Genomic DNA, 23,469 nt, shown 5'->3' on the forward strand with positions numbered 1-23,469 from the left:
CAAAACCCTTATTTAAAAATATATATATTTTAATTAAAAGCTATTAAAGTTAAATACACTTGTAAATATAGCTACATATTTGTTTACATTTGTATTTTATGCCGCAAATTCGTGTACAAAATGGGGAAGCTTAGTCAAAAGAAAAAACAAAACAACGAAAAAGAAATTAATCTTAAAACTAACAAGTAAAGATCAAACGGAAATAAAAACACATCGAAATCAGCTTTTAATTAAGTACAATTATATCAAATGTATTTTCTATGGACAAATTATATTTTTTGTTCTTTTTTTGTGCTGGCGCCTCCTGAACCCAGACTACAGGTCGTATTCTAAATGGCTACTCGCTCCCTACAAAATACTCTCTGCAAAAGACACCACATTATTATGTATTCTCTGCACGGTTATGATGTGGTTTATTCTGTGATCGAATATATATTAGACATATAATTAACTATTCAAGAATACAAGTCGTGCTTGTTCACTTTTCACTTCCTATAAAGTACACTATATAGGGGTCACGGTGTGATTTGTGATGTAGCCTTTCTGCACTGCCTGCGTGCCCGGTTTTCGCCTGAAATGCAGCTCCTGCATTAAAGCCTTTATCTCAGATCCAAAAGCGACTTAACTGAGTTAGAATAGACAACTAAGCAAACAAAAAAGACAAGTGCTTATATTAAGAATACATATAATAAAAAATAAAATAAACGATAATTCTACGTTCTTCTTTACCCTATTGGGTGATTGCTCTGCTCTGCCGCCAGATGGCGCAGTTTATTACCTTTCTGACTTAAGAGACTAGACCAAAGGAGGTTTATGGAGAGCCTGTCCACTCCCAATCTCCCCCGTTAAAATCAGAAAACGACTGCGAATGAGTCCTCAATGAATGGAGGTGAATAGAGCTAAACGCTAAAAACTCTAATTACAAATAGTAATTAACCACTTGTCCACGATATTCCTTTAAATAAAAAAGGTATAATAAAGTGTTTGGCTAAAAAAAGCAAAAAGAAGTATCTGTATGTTTCTATTTTTGTAGAGTAAGTTGGCTTTAGGCAGTAAAGGCCCTAGCGTTACTGCTCCTGTGTGCTGTCTGGTTGGTGAGCTGAGGCTGCAGGTACAGTCAGAGCATGTTTAAAGCTCACCTTCCGTCGTTTTTTCTTTCATTTTAAAATGTCTAGTTGTGGTCTCTAGTATGAATGAATGACATGTGAGCCGTTTTTGTAAAAAAAAAGTGCTCAGGTGTCTCTGTATAGCTCTTTTTTAATGGACTGTTTTAGGGGTGTGTCCAAAATGACCGGATTCCAGCTTTGCTCATGAATATTCATACATGCAAACAGCATGCAAATATTTCTCCTCTGATTGGCAAGGAGCACTGCGACGCCCCTCCACCGCTCTGCCGCTCACTGCCTCCCACCTCCTAACTGATGAGCGGTGATGTTGCGTCGCTTCAGCTCCGCCTCTGGGAGTTTCTCGAGCCAAGGTGGGCTGGTCTGTGAGTTTCTGCCTACGTAGGCAGAAAGATAATTCAAAATTCACCCGTTTTTCGGAGGGGGGGAGGGGGGATTTCTTTGCTTAGCTCCTGCAGACAATGGGGGCTGCAAAACAGTTTAATGTGCAGGTGTACACATTCAACTCGGAGAGACCTACTGTATTCCACAAAAAACAAGAAAAATCGGATTTTCGCGGAAGGTGACCTTTAAGGCCCTTTTTGTCATAGGCTTAAATCAGTGAGGCATTAACAGGGTTATTAAATTTTTAGCCAACCTTATAAAAGTGGTGAGGTGGTTATCTAGCTGCCATTACTAACATTTAGGTTAATGACAGGTCTTTTTGTTCCCACATACTAGTATTTTTTAAACAGAAGAATTCGCATTTCGGCCATTTATATTCACAAAACAATTAGCTTTTTAAAAAAGGCTTTTTTTTTAAGAACCCATGCATATTGCTGTCTGAATCCCTGATACCTCCTTACCAGGGTTGCCAGGTCCAACAAAAATATCCAACCTAAAGTCTGTCTAAAACCCAAAATGCGCCCTTCAGAAGCTTGGACTAGCCCAAAATCTAAGCTTTTCAAAGACGTTTGAAGCAAACACGGTATAAATGGCAAAATAACTAGTTTTACTGCACGAAAAACTTCTGTTAAACTTACTTTGTTTTTTTTATTTTTAATTCAATTTATACTATTTTATAATATTTTGTTTATAATGGAATTATTATTATCAGTGTTGCTATTTTAATATATGATGTATATAATGTATGTTTGAAACAGAAGAAGAACAGTCACTATCAATTTAACAAGTCTGCAATTCCAGATCAACCTGGTTTTCAATTAAAGGACCAATAACCAATAATGCACTAAGGACACATATATGTATATGTTATCTGCTAAACGTAGCAGTATATTACTAGGACTTGTAAAGTAGTAACTCCAGCTGTAGGTTAGCTAACTACGTATAAAGTTCACATTTAAAAAGCTTTAAAGGTCACCTTCCGCGAAAATCCGATTTTTCTTGTTTTTTGTGGAATACAGTAGGTCTCTCCGAGTTGAATGTGTACACCTGCACATTAAACTGTTTTGCAGCCCCCATTGTCTGCAGGAGCTAAGCAAAGAAATCCCCCCTCCCCCCCTCCGAAAAACGGGTGAATTTTGAATTATCTTTCTGCCTACGTAGGCAGAAACTCACAGACCAGCCCACCTTGGCTCGAGAAACTCCCAGAGGCGGAGCTGAAGCGACGCAACATCACCGCTCATCAGTTAGGAGGTGGGAGGCAGTGAGCGGCAGAGCGGTGGAGGGGCGTCGCAGTGCTCCTTGCCAATCAGAGGAGAAATATTTGCATGCTGTTTGCATGTATGAATATTCATGAGCAAAGCTGGAATCCGGTCATTTTGGACACACCCCTAAAACAGTCCATTAAAAAAGAGCTATACAGAGACACCTGAGCACTTTTTTTTTACAAAAACGGCTCACATGTCATTCATTCATACTAGAGACCACAACTAGACATTTTAAAATGAAAGAAAAAACGACGGAAGGTGAGCTTTAAAAGGTGTAGATCCTTTTATTTCTCCCTAGATGGGTTTACACATTTTTTGGAAATGTTTTTTATATTCAGTACAGAAGTTTAATATGAAAATGTTAAGGGCTCCAATGCTAAGGTGCTGCCACTATGATTACTATGGTTTGAATCCCGGCCATGCAGCTCACTATCAGCCATTAACCTTGCTTTCTCTGAGTGAGTACAGTAGGTGGCGCTTTCTCCCCACATCACACCCAAGCTGATGTCAGTCAGCACAGGCGTCTGTGAGCTGGCGCAACCGATTCACTGCGCTTTGCTCTGCACTGTCTACTCTAATGTAATGCTACAGGAAAATCAGCAGGAAAAAAGAGGCGGAGTCTGACTTCAGATGTATCAGAAGAGGCATGTGCTAGTCTTCAGGCTGCTGGTGTTGGGAAGTACAGCTGATCAGAGGTGGAAAAAGTACTGAAAAATTGTAATTAAGTAAAAGTACCTTTACTTTGCTAAAATTCTACTCAAGTAAAAGTACCCATCTAAAAATCTACTCGAGTAAAAGTAAAAAGTACTCAATTTAAAATGTAAAAGTTACATAGTTACTTTTAATTATTTGATGTAAAAAAAGTAAAAACAATAAATAAATAAATCATAAATTAAATTGTTTTTAATGAACTATTATTCCACACAATAATTTGGACCACCCCATAAAACAAGTGGCATAGGTTTCTATGATCCATTTTTTTTCTTTACTATTAAAAATTTATGGTCATGTATGTGACTATAAACTGTAATTTTATAGTTTTACAGTTCATTATTATTTTTTAACTTGCCATTGCTATGCTTCAACTGCTATTTTTACATTTAAGCAGATTGTTCAATGATAAAAGTACTTGTTTTCTCAGGTTTGATGTGGAAGTTTTGAAAGCTGACAGCTCTGTCCAGCGTGGCACATTTTCTATTGCATGAGGACATTATTGCCTTCTTATTCCATGCGCGAGCATCCGTGCCAATTTTTTTAAAATTCAAACAATTGTTTTTTTTCCCCAGCATTTTATTTTTTACTCAGTAACAGTGAGTGTTAATGTGGCAAAGTAAATTACTTGTGTCAAAATGTACTTGAGTAAAAGTGAAATTACCTATTTTAAAAACTACTTTAAAAATGACAAATTACTCATAAAATCTACTCAATTACAGTAACTTGAGTAAATGTAATTCATTACTTTCCACCTCTGCAGCTGATTGGGTGAGATAACCAGCATAGCTAAATTGGAGAGAAAAACTGGATAAAATGTAATTAAAAAAATGCTAAACTAGCTAATTCACACCCTTTTAATGATTCACACATTTTAAAAGTTGTTGACAAAGTGATACAGTGATGCAGTAATAAGATACAAAGCACTGGTCCTTGTGCAAATTACAAGATAGCTGGCTTGATCACCTGTTATTGTATAAGCCAGGATGGTTCTTTTATGCTGGTTAATGTGTGAAGTATATAAGTTATTGTGAAGTCACTCCATGACAGTCCTCCATTTCAGTTTTTGGCGGCATTGGCGGTGAAGTTTGTTGGAACAAACTTGTAGGTACAAACAGGTTAAAATTTACATTAAATTTCATAAAATTTCATTCATAAGTTGAAGTGGAGTACATAATGAGGTCATAATAAAGGTTTAATAATTGTCTGTGTGGAATACTTAATACACGAAAATCTGGGGCAGTGTAAAATAACTTCCGGTAAAAGAAACACCACTGAGGCACTGCACTTAAATTTATTTTTATATATAAACATATATAATCCAGATTTCATATGCCAGTATACACATCATAACCAGATCAAATTACATCACAGTAAATCCATGGGAAATAATAAAGAGCTGTGGTAGAGTAAATAGGTTCTGCAGTATAAAATATATGTTCAACACAGATATTTCCAGAGTCATGCTGTTGTTGCGTTTCATAGAATTACACTGGGTATGATTTTTAAATGAAGAAAAAAATGTAATCTTATTCCATGTAATCACATAACCACATTTCTCAATAATAAAAGTTATGATAGAAAAATATGAAGGATATTGTATGGATATTTGTGCACATTGGTCTCAGTGGAAAGCTTTTAGCCTGCATAGGCCACTCTGAAATGACAGTGCATTTATAAACTTCCAATATTACACAGATACAAGCTGGTAGGATCATAGCAAAAGTAGGGAATTTGATGGAATAGACCCAATACATTCAATAACACACAACACAATGGGGGTGAAAGGTAACACTGTCTTTTCATGTAGTTACATAACATCTGGTCAACTTTTTATATCCCTGCAGATATGATTTATAGCCCTATGAATTTATCTAATCTATGTTACAAAGGCTTTTAATAACCATCAGTGGTAATAAAATTGAGGCAATTTAGGTAAAGTGTCAAAAACAGCTCATTTTTATTTGATAATTTGTTTCTTGTACTAAATTGGAAATGGGAAAAAATACACATTTAAAACCACATAGTATTATACATATTAAATATATTTTGCCCAGTCTTTTATTGCTATATAAATGTAATATTATCCGTGTCAAAAATACTAACTAAAACTAAATTAACTGTGTTTGCATAATTTCATCAGACTTTTAGTTACAAGTTACAATCATCTTGTTACAATTAACCCCTTTTATATATATATAAAAAATCGCTTTTTTCAAATACTCTTAGAATTCAAATAATTATAATAATTTAGCGGTTAAACCTGTTAGGTAGTGCCTGCTTTTCCCTACTCAGTCATCTAAAGTCAATATCTAAAAATATACGTCACTTTCATATAAAGTGGTTTCCTTTGACTAACACTCATTTGATAATCATGGCACCAATTTGGGCCAGATGTATTTGTAGAAGGGGCTGTGCTGAACATTATTTCCATTATTAATGCCCACATTTAGCATTTTACTAAATAACAGAATGTTTATGATTTAACATTCATTAAAAGGTCATTCTTAGTAGAAACCCTGAAGTCCATTGATGTTGAAGAATCTCAGAGCTTGCAGCAGCTGGCTCTGCTGTTCTCAGGAACGTGTATTCCGTTAATGTGTGGAGGAATGGAAAACCAGGAGCTGTATTCCCCAGTGTGGAATACTTCATCCTGAGTGAGAGAGGAATGGAATTTATTTTATTTAATATTTCAACAGCAGACAGGAAAAAAGCTTAGCTTATTTAGCTGTATGGCATTATTTTAAATCAAATTATTATTTTTAACAATTTGCACACCATGATGCATGAAAGTCATACATTGGGTTGGGTTCTATCCACTTTATCATACCACTAAGGGCCATTAAGAATGATATTTTCTGTAGTAATTCATAACGTGATCAAGATAAGAAAGCACAGTTTAAGCACTAGCAGCTTGTGCCAGCAGAGCTTTGCCCAGTATTTAAAAAAAAAATTAACTGTGCAACATTTCACAGAATTCTGTGTGTGTTGGTTGGTATGGACAACAGGCCGCTGATGCTGTCCTAATCTCAGTCCAGCAGTGCCAGTATTAAAAGTTACTGGACCTTTTTGCACAATGTAGCATGTTGTAGGTCCGCATTCTGAACATTTCTGGTTACATTCAGCTAGCATCTGATTTCCACACGTTACAGTTTCTATCAGTTCTGTAAATGAAAAATGAATGTGATAATTACAGTGGCTTGCAAAAGTATTCATACCCCCTGAACTTAGCTTAAGCTCAGCCAAGTTGGGTGGAGAGCGTCTGTAAACAGCAATTTTACAGATGCTTAATGCGATTTAAGACTGGGTCATTCTAACACATGAATATTCTTTGATCTAAACCATTCAACTTGAATGGTTTAACTCTGGCTGTATGTTAAAGTATGTTTAGGCTTGTGGTTGTAAGGTGATAAAATGTGGAAAAGTTCAATGGGTATGAATACTTTTACAAGTCACTGTAGCTACGGAAGTTAGGTAACTGTCCACACTGCCCTGAGCTCATCATCAGCTGGAAGTGAGAAAAAGGAGGTACGAAATAAACGTCACTGCATTTTTTCTTTTTTTTCCCTGTAATTTCTATGTAACAACTGAAACACTAAATACATCAATTAATGCTATAAAATACAGTGAAATAATACAAAATATAAATAACAATATATAGAAAAATTGACAGAAACTACTAGAACAGATCTGTAGTAGTTTTGTTCAGACAGTGGACAGATGTCACACTATATATTAGAGCTGTAAGATAAATCGTATTTTTATTGTTACTGAGTTTTATGACAGACATATTGAAAAAGCTGCAATAATATTGTGAAAAACAGCTAAGCTCTTTATGCTACAGAATGTGATTACATGACATAAGGCTGGAGAGAGTGAGGTAGAGTGAGGCAAAGTTAGATAGACCGAGGCAGATTTAAATGGAGCGAGGCAGAGCACGGCAGAGTAAAGTAGAGTAGGTAGGGTGAAGTAAAATAAAGGAGAGTGAGGTAAAGTGAGGTGGGATAGAGAGTGAGATAGAGTGAAACAAGTAAGGTAGAGTGATGAAGAAAGACTGGGGTAGGGTGAGGTTCATTAAGGTAAAGTAAGATAGAGAGGTCCAATTAAATGCCATTTAAATGTTCTGGAAAAGTGCTCCCACATCTCCTTACCTGTGTATGTCCATTGCATTTATGTCCATGGTATTCCTGGTTGTTGTTGATAGTGACACCAGGTAAGGTGTGACACAAAGGAGGACTGATGCAAACATCCACCTGTGGAATGGAGGATGTGCCCACCACTGGCTCATTGGGCATCCACTGGAAATAGCAAGATGCCTGCGGTGGGCTCTGGTTGTTAGGAAGTGTCTCCTTGGAGCATGATGGTATGGTCACTGCCTGGGCCTGAGGATGCAGCCAGTCTGTATTTGTACTTGGCGGAGATTGGCTCTCATACATGCAGCTGCTGAGTGGTGAACAGTGGTTGGCTGCCGGATGATCCGTTGGCGCATGGCACGTGTGAATGTTGCTTGAGGAGGATATGCAATTATTGTAAGGGGACAAGGAAGGACTATGATTTCTTTTGTCTATGTGGTTGTTCTGGTGGTTGAAGGTTGGCTGGCTTTTCTGATGAAAACCGTTTTGTAAAGGATTCAGCTCCGAGTTTTCAGAATGGTTACCAGGATAACACCTGATCTGGCAAGAAGACATATTTGCAGATAATTGCGTTTTACCATTCTGGACCTGGACATTTTGCTGTGGGACGTTTTCCCAACCATTGGAAGGGATTGTGTTGAAGGTGCTTGGTGTGGTGTTCTGACTCAAGTTCTTCTGAAACTGAGTGAACAATTCAGTCTGGCCTGTAAGTGATAGATGATTCAGACCTTTCCTTGGGGTTGTATCGGCCTCATGCACTGGAACAAACCCCACTGTATTTAAACTGGAATGTGAAAGTCTCTGAGACTTATCAGGTGCACTAACCATTGCGCCCATGTCTTGCCCAGTAATTTCCACAAATTCCAATGTGCTATCAAAGCTGTGATTTGTGGAGAATCCAGATCCAGAGTTCACTGTAGTAGAGTACTGTCCAGAATCCACTCCAAATGAACTGTTTTTGACTTCTGCTCCTGCTGCTGATGCTGAGAGATTAGCCTGTGGTACAGGACCCTTATTGATTTCCTTATAAACAGCTCCCTCCACATAAGAGAAGATGTTACTAGTGAGGATTTCATCTAAGCTCAGGTTCTTCTCATTACCACTGCTTTCAGTAGCCATCCTCAGAAGAGCATTTTCACACTCCTTCAGCACCATGCTATCCACCTCCATCTGCTGAAGAGTCGTACAAATGTCTCCATCCTGAGCCAACAGTTCCAAAGCATCATTCAAGGACACATCACTGTCCTCCTCCTCCTTCTTGGTCTTATCCTGCAAAACTTTACTGGGCACATTGAAAAGAGCCCAGCTATCCATGAAGGCGTCATCCACTCTAAATTCCGGCTCGGTGGGCTGCTGGTAGATGGACTGGTCCTGTCTCTGCAAGGATGCAAGCATGGAGCTTGGTTCCAAAGGCTTGGAAGACTCCATCTTTGTGCTTTCAGCATTCATTACATCCAGAGGAGAAGAAAGATCATAGAGGACTGCTTCTCCAGTGGTGAGGCTCGGGAAGGGAAGCTGTAGTCTTCTCTGCCTCAAGTGCTCCTCTCCTTCAGCATTACTGAAAAAAAAACATCATAAGATTAACTTATATTTTCATAATTTTAGGACAAACTGTTTCATTATTATTAATTATTATCAATTTATATAATTTTTTTGGAAACTTTAACATTTCAGCAGACAAAGCAACAAAGTGTAATACATTTACAGACATGCCAACATGTTTCGAAAATTTCAAAACCAGATATCAACAGGTTGTCACTGAAGTTGGTTCTGCCGCTGAGCAACATTGGTCTGCTTTCGGCCAATCAGAGCACTTAATTTTCACCCAACCCCCCTATCACACCTATCACTCTTATCAGTGGGATCAATAGGTGAAATAGGTACAGTTTTAGACATACATGTAAAATAGTATCTAGGCTCGAGGGGAGTTGGGGATGTGTGCTTGAGTGGGGTGGATTTGTAACCCTGTATTTTCAAGGTTGGCTGGTCTGCAATTACCTCAGCAGTGCTTTTTTAATTATATATTTAATTTAATAGTCCAATTGTAGTTATACTTTTACCTCCATAGTGTCATTCTAATCATACATTTACCTCAGTTGTGCTATTTTAAACATACACCAGGGGTCGGCAATTAAGTTTGGCCTCGGGCCAGATGTTTTCCAAGTCATTACATGGCGAGCCACAAGCCCTTTGGCTGGGGGGGGGATTGGCGGGCGCGGTGGCGGGAGGGCGCTCTTAAAATGACAAGCAGACATTCAAGTGGGCTGATGTGGGTGAAATCTGTGGACTGACCATTGGGGGCGCTATTAATGATATACCTGTTTGTTAAATAAAAAAAAACAAACGAATAAAAAAAAAAAAACAGAATAAAGAAGCTAGCAGTTACCTAACAGCCCGTGGCTCTATCAAAAAATCTTTAATAATTTTTTCTGTTTTGGAAAATTAAGTTTCTAAATAAAGAGCATTTTTGAGACAGACAGTCCGATTTTTTTTTTCATTATAGTTCAACCTCACGGGCCAGATGTTTCTTGCTTGCGGGCCGCATCTGGCCCGCGGGCCGCCTATTGCCGACCTATGACATACACTATTCAAGCAGTGCAATTTTAGTCATATATTTACCACAGTTTAGACTTTTAAATAATACATTTACCTCACAAGTGCTGCATATGTCACACATAGAAAGGTAATTTGAAATTAAATATACTAAGAGAAAGGCTGTCAGACTTTTAATAACCAAAAACAAGTCCTAAGACTAAGTAAGACTAAGCTCAGCTAGTGTTGCTATCCTTGCCTTGTACAGTTTTCAGCCAGTTTGAGACAAGGTAAAAAAAAATCATGATTCTCTATTTTTAGAGAACAAATTCACAGATAAAATACTCAGAGTAAACAGTTAAGTCAGTTTGAAACATTGCTACTTACACCAGGGCTCGCTGGCGAGCGATAATGAAGTCAGGACGTCCACCTTTGTACACAAGTCTTGCGTTGGACTGGACCCAAATCCATTTTGCATTCTTTGTTAACAGTCTGAAAACTGTCATCCCACTCTCTCCCGTCTTTATCACTAATAGAGATAAGAAACAACAGAACAAACTAATAAAAAAATGCCAAACATTCCAGTTCCCACTGCTCAATTAACCCACACACAACATTCTGCAGCCCACAAGAACATTTTATTAACCATTTAAATTCTAAACAAATGCAGCACAGTGTACAGTCTATGTAGTCTCTTGAACTGATTGATGGGTTTAAAACCTCAGGATCTTTTTGCAAAAGACTGTAAGATTGACAAACAACATTGTTGGAAACAGTTACTCTTACATCTGAGGTGCTGATAACCTGTGGTTTCTGAGGCTGGTAACTCTGATAAACTTATCCTGTGCAACAGAGGTAACTCTTGCTTTTCAGGGGTGGTCCTGATAAGAGCCAGTTTGATCATAATTGTTTTGATGGTCTTTGTGACTGCAGTTGGATTGACCTTCATTTCTTTGTCATTTATTTTCTTTACTTAGTTAAGTAGTTCTTACCATGATATGGATAAGAACATTACCCAAATAGAGCTATTCACTGTATACCAACTCTACCTCTACTGATGATCTCAAACACAGACAAGAAGAGGACAAGAAGTCCAATTTTAAAACTAACTCTCCACCAGTTTAGCACAGCCATTTGAGATGACTACTTCATAAAGCTGAGAAAATGCCAAGATGTGCAAATCTGTCATCTAAACAAGAGGTGCCTCTTTAAAAGAATCTAAAATATAAAACATGTTCTGGTTTGTTTAACGTGTTTTAACATGTTTGCTAAATAATTCGATATGTTTTCTTTATAGTGTAGATAACTTAAGTATTAATCTACAATGCAGAACATTTTAAAATAATGAGAAACCACTACATTTAAGGTGTGTCCAAACTTCTGACTGGTACTGTATGTTTGGCTGCTGCCATCTAGGAGTACCACTGCAGCCCACTGGAGGGCCATGGCACACGTTTTAAAAAACACTGCTGTTGTTGATGATGGTGAATTATTAACACTGTGTGGACTTTAATGTGACCATACCAATACAAATATTTGAGACAGTTTAAGTAAATAATACAGGAGCTCCAACACACAACAAAACACTTGATCTGCAATATGGACATGAACATACTTCTGATGTGATTGTCTGCGCAGTGCATCATATCGGCAGCGTGAATGTACTGGTATCCAGATCCTTTCATGCACAGCTCCATCTCTGAGTAACCCAGTACAACTTTACCCCTAAAAAATAAACACAATGGATCACGTTTATACACAGCTAGTATAATCTAAACAGAAAAGCATTGGCAATAGAATGGTTTGAGAGTAAAAGGGTAACATGTCTCATTTTAAGCTTGTAGGGGTATTATGGGGTATCTATATGTGGAACACAGACACTGCCTGTTATGTAAATGATGTTCCATCCAAAATCTTTGAGATGAGCTGGAGTGGGGTTTGTGACCCAGAAATACTCATCAAACTTCAGTGCCTATACTCCTTAATGCTGTTGTGATATAATGCAACTAAATCCAGAAAAGTTAAAAATCCTGTGTGAAATAGCCCACCTTCGTTCACCCCCAGCATTCCAAAATACAGTCCTTTTAGTTGATGCTCCCAACAGGCTAACATAGCGCATTTGCTCGAGGCATAGCATTACCCATGCAAAGAAATCTGTATTTTTACACCATTAACAAATTAAAAGTAGCTCCACACTTCATTGGCAGAATTCCAAAGGCCCTGACAATTAAAACGAGGCATTAATTACGTCACAATAAGTCGTCTGACATTCGCAAACGAATGTGTAGGAGAGGGGAAAAAATTGCATCGTTTTAAATGTCTGGGCTTTAAGTTCTCCTTTAAGGCGGTAAAGGTGGGAAAAACATTACACTTTTAAACTTTTAGATTTAATGGCAGATTTGCAAACACAGATTAAGCCTAGTCTGCACAGCATTAGCATTGTGAGCAGGTTAGCACTGCAGTACCGGTTTATAGCAGGACATTATGCATGGAAACATCTCCATAGATAGAAGTTAGACAATACTGTGTACGACTGATTTAATGAGACTGGGATGGTTTGGCTCTTCCAGCTTTCCGAGTAGGAAATCTGACTTACAGGATAATTCCAGGTAAACTTCCTACTTATAACAAGGAAATGCCAACATCCAAGCTCAAACAAACCACAGCCTTAATACATGTCCTATACTGTCTAATAATTCACAATGGCTTAAATCTAAAAGTTACCTGGAGTCAATGCCCAAAGGAGTAAAGTCCAGCTTATGTTTGGTTTGAAATATCAGTGTCTTGGCACGGATCTCCAGAATAGCCGGCGGCTGAACTGGGGTGGCAATAGCAAAAAACGCAAGCTGTGGCTGGATAAGGGACCCATTCTCAGCTTTCTCATTCTGCCCCAAGAGGAACTTCAGCCTTCCCTGGAAGTTCAGTTTCTGAAAAAGAAGAAAAAGAAGTTTAGGCTACACATAAAATGCCGACCGCGCCTTGTTTTCAACTGCTGCTGATGTAGCAACATTAGGCTGGCTAGCTAACATGTCTGGAGCGCAGGATCCCCTGCTCTTATACAACAGCCATCCAGCATCACATTTGTAGTAATGTGGGAGAAGAGAGCCATATATAAACCCAGAGAAAGCATGGCTGATTGTGCTCTCTCAGACTTTTAAGTTACTACATGATTCCTTATGTGTTCATAGTCCGCATAGAGTACTTCAGTGCTCATTCACAATGTATTAAAAAAAGAAAAAAAGGAAAACATTCAATGATATGTCTAAGCTTTTAACTGGTACTGTAACTATTTACCCTCATATCTATAAAAAAAAAAACCTTTATATATAAACTGTACCAGAAACCCAGATGAGTTGTCCAGGAGGCATCGGAAACGACACACAAAGCTCCTCTCGAGAAAGGAGGAGTTCTCTGGTGGGATATGCTGTGGGTTGTAGGTTTCAATATTTCTTGTGATGTCACTGCTGCTCTCCAGACCTTGAGGTGTAACATAATTGTTTTAATTGTAGAAATTGTAGAAACTCATAACAGCTCTTAAAACAGCAATTGCCCAATAACTACCCTAAAAAGGTAACTATTCAATAGCTACCCTAAAAAGATTAAGATAATTACCTCATAACTACCATGAAATTTTAACAAATAACTAAACTTAAATCCTAAATACACAATAACTACACATAAATCGATCTGATAACTAGCCTAAACATTATAGCTACACCATAAAAATGGTACCCCAATAACTTCCCTGAAAATGGTAAATATTCAAAAATACCATGGATACCATCATGGTATTCATACCATGAAGAGTAACTACACTAAAAATGATAAAAATCAGATGGTCTATCCTGAAAACAATCCTGAACTTCCCATTAACTACCTTATAAACAGGATTTACTTGATTACTATCTGACAACTGCCCTGAAAATGGCAAAACCCAATAAAAAAAGAAAATACCCGATAACTATATTAAAAAGAGTAATCACCTCAAAACAGTAACTACCCATAAACTGCTCATAATTATGCAATTACCTCAACAGAGCAAAATACTGCCACTTTGTTCTAATAACTAGTTCCTAAGCAGAAAATAAAAGCATTTTTTTAAATGTGCTACAGAAGTATGAAAATGCTCTCACCATCACTCTCCATGTCCGTGTCCGACCTCTTTGGGTTGAGTGCAAAATGAAGCTGCCTGCGGAAAATGGCTCTGTCATCAACATGAATGAACTCAAAGACGCTCTGGTGGACCATATCAGACTGCAATAAAAAAAAAAGAGACAATCAGACATCCAGACTTATAATATACCTCTAGAGCACAATGGTTATATCCCATTTATCACATCCAAAATGGGACTTTTGTCTTTTGTTAGGGCTGCCAACATTACTCCATTATAGTTGATACAGTTATTTGATATAATTGATTTTAACAATCACACAAAACAAAAGTGACATATTTTGTGTAATAAGTTACAATTAACAAATTACAGTTATTTTGTTGACACTTTAGATATATATGTCTTTAAGTAGCTTGTTATTTTTGGTGGAATATTCAGTGGTCCAAATATAATTGCCAGTATTATGGTTTCAGAGGTTTTGATAAATGGAATAATGTAGTAATTGTTTATATAACTGTGTACAATATTCACTTTGTTATTATTTTTACCACAAAGTGTGATCTTATAAAATCTGTAGGAACTGCGTGAGAATATTGGAGCTTCATGGAATGGATTATAACAGGACTAGACTGGAAAAAAAAATGACGAGCATACAATATTACCTAATTACTAATTACTTAATTTATACAATATTACTCAAATAATTTATGATACATACTATATTATCATTCCTGAAATTTTAATATTTTAGTTAAAACACACATATTACACTCAACACATACAGATTTTTAGTATACTAAAAAAGAATATATTACATGAGATTATGTAAATATTTGAATGTGTTTTAACTAAAAATATTTACATTTCAGGAGTTATAATATATTATGTACAGTATCATAAATTATTTGAGTAATATTTTATAAATTAAGAAATTGTAATTAGGTAATATTGTTTGCACAAATGAAGTAAAGTTTACTAAAAGAAAGGATTGACTGAAGTTCAGTTCCCTTATTTACTCTATGTAACATTTAAGTCTTGAAACCGAGTTGAAGTTACTTGAATTTATCTGAAATTAAATTTACTTAAAAAAGCAAATGCAGAATTTTGCAATTTTTTTTACTTTTTTCAGTATACATTAGAAACATCTGGATCCTCTTTATAAAACATTTGGCATGTTGCATTACACACTCATTGTTTTATGTGTACCTTATTAAATAGTGCACAAATAAATAAACCATTTTTTCTTGATTATGTATTGCTCTTGATAACATTATCTTCTTTTCAAATCCAAAACTTTCTTCTGGGTGCCACTATTTTTTGTTGCTTTTTTTAGGTACAGGACTTTTATCTGATTTCTGTTTGTGGTTACTCTGTTGTGTACACCTTGTGATAAATTAACCTTTAACTTCAAGTTTTATTGAGGTAAAATTTTAACAGATTAAAAGTATATTAAATTTATGATTGTAAACTACATTGTAAGTAATGCAATAAATCATTACAGCAAATGCTTTTACAATGTTACCATGGTAATGAAAATTATGGCATGGCACAATTGCAGCACTGAAAACAATACAATCAAAAATCTACCAGAAACTGTATAGCTCATATGCAAAAAGGTGAAAACAATACTGTAAAAATCAGATGCTGTGTCTTTAAAGAAACCAGTTGTTCCAGTTCAGGATCAGTGTAGATGATACTGCTGTAAGTCTCTTTGACAGTCTGAAGAGCAGTCATTGCAACAAGCTGTCTACTGTCACCTGTCTACTGAACAGGCCGGGTTTGTGGGAGTTATTCAGAAGTTTTTTCATGTTTGCACTGTTTTCACTAATCGTTGGAAGGCAGGGATCCGTGCCAAGAGCTAGAGTAACATAGTGAGCAAACATTGGCAAATGCAGGGTCTTTTTGATGTTGATGGAAAAATATGAAGGATTATTGCACACCACAATCACATTAATATTTGGAAGGTGTGCACTGAGGGTGAACATCATTTCTCACTAATCATGAGAATGTTGTTCTGTGATTCCCCCGAAAGAGCTTCGATTACAGGGAATTTTTGGAAACTCTGGTGGTCATAAATTTGAATCATTCTGTACACCCAATGCATCTGGTTTCAATCTGATTCCCTGCAGTTTCTGTTTTGTTTTTTGGAGTATGATTTACGGGTATGATACAATTCACAACAGTAAAATGTCACTGTGTTAAGAAATAAAAGAATCTGGTCATGTTACTCAGGCATAGTAATGCAGGTGGCCAGCCACCATTACAAAACCCATCATAGTTTGTTTGTTGTACGTTATCACTTTTGGTGTGGGTAATTTCTGCAAATTACATTATTTGACTTAAACGCAATTTGAATTGCAAATCTACTGGGCAGAATTTTTTTGGTGTGTTGGTGATAAATCCTGTGCAGTTTCATATCAGGACATGTACATGTGGCTCCAACACAGCAGTGCTGCTAGAGTTTTAAACACCTCAGTGTCACTGCTGAACTGACCAAAGAAATGCCACAAATGTAAGTACTTTCCTTGTTAAAAAAATATAATAATCACTATTTTACTATAGTTTAATGTGTACTTTTAATGCTTGATGGACATTTTCTTCTTTATAACAGGCATAAAAAAAAAGCTAGTAATAGTTAAGAAATGGAAAATAATATTTAATTTCAGCGCCTCCTGCCCCCTTTCTGAAGAAATACGATGCCCTAAAATTAACTAGTTAACTAGCAGCTAGGTTGCTGAACTTTGGCACTCCACTGTGATCACATCGACCCGGAAGGGTCGCCTATGGACCACTGCTAGTAGCCTGGTTATGAAGCAATGCTATTTATTTATTGTTTATTGGCAAATGTTAAAACCTTGGCAAATCCTTGAAGCAGTGTCACAGTTCTTAGGGGAAAGATTTCACTCGAAAACAAGAGGTAGATACACTTGAAAACAAGGGGTAGAGGGACAAAAGAGGAATGGGATTAAGCCTGACACCCCGTCACCAAGCCTCTGTCAATGCACTGCTAAAAATGACCCACCACCCAGATAATACCCAGATAATAAAAAACACAACTTTTTTCAATTGTTCTCTTGAATGTGATTTTTAAGTCGGCTAAACAAAAAATATTAAGTTGCAGCGTAAACTATATCAAACTAACTGCCTGACTAAACTAACATGATTTAATGTTAAAAGTTGGATCTTACTAAATAATCTGTGCTGGAAAAACTTGTAAATTTAATTGAACCCTAGTTAAGTCCAATCCATCTCCTTTGCAGGTGCCCAGTTTGACTCTTTAGTTGAACGGGGTCTACTGAGCAAGTCTGCAGGGTTTTTTTACCTGATGTTCGTAATGCAGTTGGTTTTGTGATCATTACAGCCATTTTGAGAAATTATCCCATTAGGTGTGTCCCAATTCAGAGGCTGCATCCTTCAAAGGACGCAGTCTACGAAGGTGTGTCCTTCGAAGGATAGGTAGGCTGCAGTGGCTTTACTGAAATGGGACAGTCTACCCTACGGGGTATTTCCTGTTTCCTGTTTGAGATTCTACCCACCACAACCGAAGTCAGAGCTGAGAAATGAGCCATAGATTTTGATTCTCGTTTTGCTTGGTAAGACTGAGTATTTGATGTTTTTATATATAAAAATAATTAATTATCTTAACTTTCTAAAAGGTACAACTGTCTTCTTCCAAACTTTATGAAGTGTCCTTTTAAGATTAGAGAACATGGAGGAGTCACAATAACAGAACTATAACTAAACTATATCCATTTGTTAAAGTGCCAATAATATAAAGTTGAGAGATTTTTTTAAACAAAAGCAATCTTTCTGATAAAATGGCTAATGAGTGAAGGTGGACCATCAAAGTACTCCATCAAAATACTCAAAACATTTAAGTAATACTCACCTGATGAAAGCCAAGGTAGTCCTGAATGGTGGGTGATGCATAGAAGATGTATCCCTCTGCAGTTACCACCAACACAAACCCATTCAGAGCCTACCGAGATAAATAGTGCAGCATGTGATCAGTTATAGTGTGGCACCTCATATAGCAGCTACAACTCTATTAAAATGATATACCCTCACATTCCAAAAGCTACCCTGTAAAAGCCAACGCCACTACTTTCTCAAATACTCACACTCATATTTCATAACATCCTAATGACTTAACTGATGGAATGCTAATAAAGTTCTTCTTTGGTATAAAAGATGTGAATGACATGAACTACAATGAAAAAATGTAGCACCATATTAACCCATGCATCTTGGTTTCTGGTTTCTGGCATCCTATATTTGCATAATGGGCTTGTCACTCACGACTAATTCACCATCGGTGTGTAGTCATGCCCACCAGGGTTACCTTCCCTTGTGTTTTATATAATGGTTGACTGCCTGGCTTCAGTGTTGTAGGTCATAAGAGCAAGTTACCATTTTCCTTTCTGTGATGTGTTACTTAATTCTGAATGAGAACTGTAATATAAGAACTCTGAGCTGGATTAATTATCTCATGCATTGGAAAAATATTCTGGCACAAAGGATGCAGAGACATTTCCTCCTCCATTACGAAGCAAAAACACTGGCTAACCTTGCCTGAATTAACTGTAGTTATATAGTCATATTTAGGAGGTAATAAAAATATATTGGTAATCTTTTTATTTTTGTAGGTATTAAATAAAAACCCAAGGAAAGGTAACCCTTCGACTACCAAAATTATGTATTTCGATTCGAAACCTGTCTAAATATCTTAATATCTTAACTGAATTGACACTATAGCAAAAAATCTAAAACATCAGAAATTAATAGAATAACAAAAGATCATAAGAACATATGACTTTTTTTTTTAATAAAAAAATCTGAAAAGAGTAATAGTGTAATGGTGTATTCTTAATGTTAATTAAGAACATAACATGTTTTTTTAGAATTTCTTTGTCTGTAAACTATCTGAGAGGAGAGCACCTCCTAAAAAGAAAAAACTATGAAATTATAGAAAAAATATCAGTGATGTCATTTGCCCCACCCCCATGCTCATTCCTGTTTGGAATGAAAGTTTAATGAAAAGATATACATCATTGTTCAGTGTTTTGACTCACTGGATCGCTGAAAAGCTGAGGAAACCAAAAAGTAAGACATTTAAAAGCTAGGAGACAAATAAACCTTAATATCTGCTGATGTTTTGTGAATTATTATGTGATATGTGTTGGTGTTTTTACGCTTTAAGGAACTTACATAATGGGTTGAGTGTAGAGTTGACTCACTGAATATTAGTGAGTGCAAAATCTATCAATGTATCAAACCACTGTTTACAAGCACATGCATTAAAGTCGGGCTCTGAGCTCGTGTACACACAGCTGTGGGGAAACTCAAAGTGACACAGAGCTCTCCTGAGACACTGGATTAAACTCCAGAATGCATGTTTGTGCTAAAAACTGAGAAATAAAGCAGTAAATGAGTCAGAAAAAGTTAATTTGAAAGAAACTGTGAAGGAACGTTTATTATTGAGCGTTTTCATAATTGATTAATCATTGATCCTCACTGGAGAGATATTTCTTTCTAACTCTTTCTAGACACATTAGGGGTGCAGGAAATTTTTGATTCTGAGATGCATCTTGATTCAGACATGGACAACTCTGAATCGCTTTACAAAATGTAAACGTGGAACTTAAAAGTGCAGAAGTGTAGTCCCCCAGACACACAACAGAGATGCAAGATATCGGCAACAAATTAAGCGCTGCCTAGTCCAGTGCTTTGTGTTATATCCTCCTGAGAGGGGGACACGCTCATTATGACAAAAAAATGATGCCAAAAAATAGTTATATTAACTATTATGTTAATGTTACTGTGAAGTTTTAAGTTTATAATACTACCTTAAACAGAGTATATACAACTGTGTAATAGACATTAAGTAAACATAAGATTTTCTTATTTTTTTAGGACAATAGGTTTCTCAAATTCTCTAAAGTAAAATCTACTTTATATACAGTGCATGAAACAGGGACTAGTATTGTGTCCCATGACTTTTGCCATGTCCCCAGGAGGCTAAAGAAATTCTGCTACCTGCTTCATTGTGTAAGTGATTTAATTTTTTTTTTGTTCAGGTAGGACAAAAACTGAAAGAAGTCAGATTTTCAGAAGTGGCAGATCAGAACAAGTTCACCGCAGCACTGCGTGACAGATCACACTGGTCTGGTATTGGAATTAGGGCCAATAATCACAACCAATAACTTCCTGTATCTGTTTGCACGCACACTGATACACGTACAGTCACGCTCTGATGAGGAGTGGATGTTTTTCAGGTTTCAGCAAAGAATAACAGAACTGCAGTAGTTTACAACTAATGCTCAGCCAAGATATAGCCAGAGGTAAACCCAGTAAAATGTAGTGCTAATCTAACTCATCATTTAGAAACTCACCTTTTTCAGTACTGTGCACAAGTCATAACATGTAGATTTTACTGATTTTTCAAGTGACTAACGTTATAGTGTTGACGTTCTCCTCAGAAGAGCAGAATATTAAGGCAATGCTAGTCTACTATGTTAAACTATGTGAATTTTATTAATTTTACTATTTTTTTGCGTCAATATCAATATAATGTGTCTTTGTGCCACAGCATAGATATCACAGATCTTACAATGTAATATTCATATTCATGACATGTAAACGTCTCGCCTACGAATGGCTAACAGCACTGTGATGCTCCTGCCACATCTCTGCAGTGTGTGGTCACAAAGCATAGTGTGCCAGGCCATAAATCCTAATTTACAGGTTAACGTCAGTCCGGGGACTTTTCCTTTGCGCCTTATTTTCTTTCATTGGCTAATGCAGACAATAGGGGTAGAAGAACAGTTTCACATGCAGCATGCATAAGCAGCCTGGAGAAAAAAAGAGCAAGTACTAAATGCTTTCTAGGAAAATGAAATCTTTAATATTTCTCTTGTTGTGTCCATACTTTGCTTCTGTAAAGCTTAAGCTGTCCACCCTGGTGCACATAAAAATCCATAAATTTTCCTTGGCATAAAGGAGTTACAGTTTAGTTCTCCAGTACTGGAGAGGCTGGAGCAGTATCAGCATTAGCTGCTAACCAAGTGCAAGTGCTGTCACCATTCAGAGGTAAGTATATCAGACTGCAGCCTGTGCGTTTATTGTGTTAAAAAAAGCTACCTGGGACTAGCTAATATCGCCCTGGCTTACCGGAACACTCAGGGTTTCTAAGTGTAGCACTGTAGGGCGGCATTAACGTCCCGCTAGCACTGCGGTTAGCTGCTGATGCTGCTGCACCCAGCCTTAATAGAAATCTGGAAATCTAAGCTTACTGTAAATAAAAGGAAGCGCTTTACTCACCCAAATAAACAGTTTTCATGAGAGAAATCTGTGTAGTTTATTATCCAGCATTCATGTATATTTTTTTACTTACAGTTTTGTTTACTTAGCTTAGCTTTACTCAACTTAGTTGCTCCCCCTACCAAAAAACCAAACCAAAACTGCTGAATTAGAAGAAACACATGTCTACACCCCTGTTCCTTACTAGTGTCACATAATGCGCTTATAATCTAGTGTGCCATGTGTGTGAAAACAGACAAGAAAATAGACGTTCATTGATAGTGTGCTTTATAATCCAGTGCACTTTATAATGTGAAAAAGTATTTTAATAATTTTAGAAAATCTAAATGTATCTTTAAAACAGAACAAAAACATCATGAAAACTGTTAAATGTTTTCAACTTTAAGTTGCCCTGTCATGCAACTTGCCATAACAGGGTGAATTCATTCATGACATGAAATAAAAAGTGAAAGTAAAAAGTAATGAAGCTGGAAAATATCATTATGAGCATACAGCATGTATCGAATGTCAAAAGAAGCTTTATTTCCAAACAGAAACTCCATATCTGTTTTACCTTTTTAGTACATTAACACTGCAAGCCTGTTTAAGTGCTGGTCGTTTGACCCATTGTTTTGGATACAGTAGGTGGTAGAGTGGGTGGTACAGTAGAGCCAGGTGGAGGAGGAAAGATTACCCGGCTTTGTTTTCTGTTGCTGAGCGTGACCATGCTTTCACAAACCAGGCAAGAACAAACTGTCTCCGTTGTCATAACTTCCCTGTTTTAAGTAATGACCCGGCTTACCTGGATGCACCTACATAAACTCTGTCTAGCGACGGTTACGCAACACGCAGTAAAGGCTGTCTGTGAAACTGTCAAACTCATTGTTAGTCAGTGTCTGTAAACTAATCCATTGCTTTACATTTAATACATTTATATACAGTCATGTGCAAAAGGTTTAGACACTTAAGCACATTACTTAAACCCATTTATCTCAGCAGTTAAAGAGTTGCCATATATTATTAGAAGAAAATAGTTGTGTTTTTCTTTCTTTATTTTTACCTGTATCTGTTCTAATATGATCTGGAGTTTTTACAGTATAAACTCTTTTATTTTAGAGAAATTATTTGTTTTTATTTATTTATTAATTAACTGCTGCTTATATTATAGCTGGCTTCATTTTCAAAAATTTTATAAAACTATCCATTTACCTGCAGGAGAAGGTCACCCTCTGAGAAGTCCCTGCCGTCCAGTCGGCTGATATTAAGCCCATTTCCTGTGGGAAACTCTAAGCTGTTTTTCTTCATGGTGGCTATAACAGAAAAGATAAAGACCAGAAATGAGCTGTCAATCAGCAGGCAGACATGAACGCGAAATCCTAAAACAGGCCAGTGGCTCTCAAACAGGTTCACACAGACCTTTCTATATTTATAAGTTAGGTAGGAGCAAAATCTTGGGCCACTGAGGACCAGTCTGAGAACCACTGCTTTAAGCTACATATGGACAATATTTGAAAAGCACATTATACTTGAGCTCAAGTTGTAATTAGGGATGTACAGTGACATTGGAATCATATCAGCTGGCAGTAGGGATGCACTATATTGGAGAAGAGAAAACTCATAAACTGAATAAATCTGTGCTCTTTCAAAGTCTCAGTGCCTCGTTTTAAATGTCAGGGTTCTCAGAATTCTAGCAATGAAATGTGGAGCTACTTCAAGCTTGTTAATGGTGTAAAATAGTGATTTCTTTCCAGGGTCAACTCTATGCCCTTATCACTAGCACTGTAAGCCTGTTGAGAGCACTGGCTAAAAGCAATGTATTTTGGAATCCTGGATGTGAATGGAGGTGGGCTATTTGACAAAAAAAAATACTCGTTATCATGTTTCACTACACCCCAAGTACATTTCACAC

General features: G+C 36.8%; 1 protein-coding gene across 1 annotated transcript in view; it reads right to left on the reverse strand.

Annotated features, from left to right (window-relative positions):
* Nucleotides 1-4,759: 4,759 nt before the first annotated feature.
* LOC103044837 (aryl hydrocarbon receptor) overlaps nucleotides 4,760-23,469 on the reverse strand; it is a 49,639-nt gene continuing 30,929 nt past the window's right edge. The window contains exons 3-11 of the mRNA XM_015606067.3: nucleotides 22,770-22,870; nucleotides 18,151-18,240; nucleotides 14,283-14,403; nucleotides 13,487-13,626; nucleotides 12,874-13,076; nucleotides 11,765-11,874; nucleotides 10,537-10,678; nucleotides 7,636-9,175; nucleotides 4,760-6,137 (exon numbers count right to left, since the gene is read on the reverse strand). Coding sequence (XP_015461553.3) covers nucleotides 6,030-6,137; nucleotides 7,636-9,175; nucleotides 10,537-10,678; nucleotides 11,765-11,874; nucleotides 12,874-13,076; nucleotides 13,487-13,626; nucleotides 14,283-14,403; nucleotides 18,151-18,240; nucleotides 22,770-22,870 — 2,555 coding nt within the window. The 3' untranslated portion in view covers nucleotides 4,760-6,029. The remainder of the gene's footprint in view (nucleotides 6,138-7,635; nucleotides 9,176-10,536; nucleotides 10,679-11,764; nucleotides 11,875-12,873; nucleotides 13,077-13,486; nucleotides 13,627-14,282; nucleotides 14,404-18,150; nucleotides 18,241-22,769; nucleotides 22,871-23,469) is intronic.

This window comes from Astyanax mexicanus, chromosome 11 (assembly GCF_023375975.1).
Source record: "Astyanax mexicanus isolate ESR-SI-001 chromosome 11, AstMex3_surface, whole genome shotgun sequence".
Lineage (NCBI taxonomy): Eukaryota > Metazoa > Chordata > Actinopteri > Characiformes > Acestrorhamphidae > Astyanax > Astyanax mexicanus.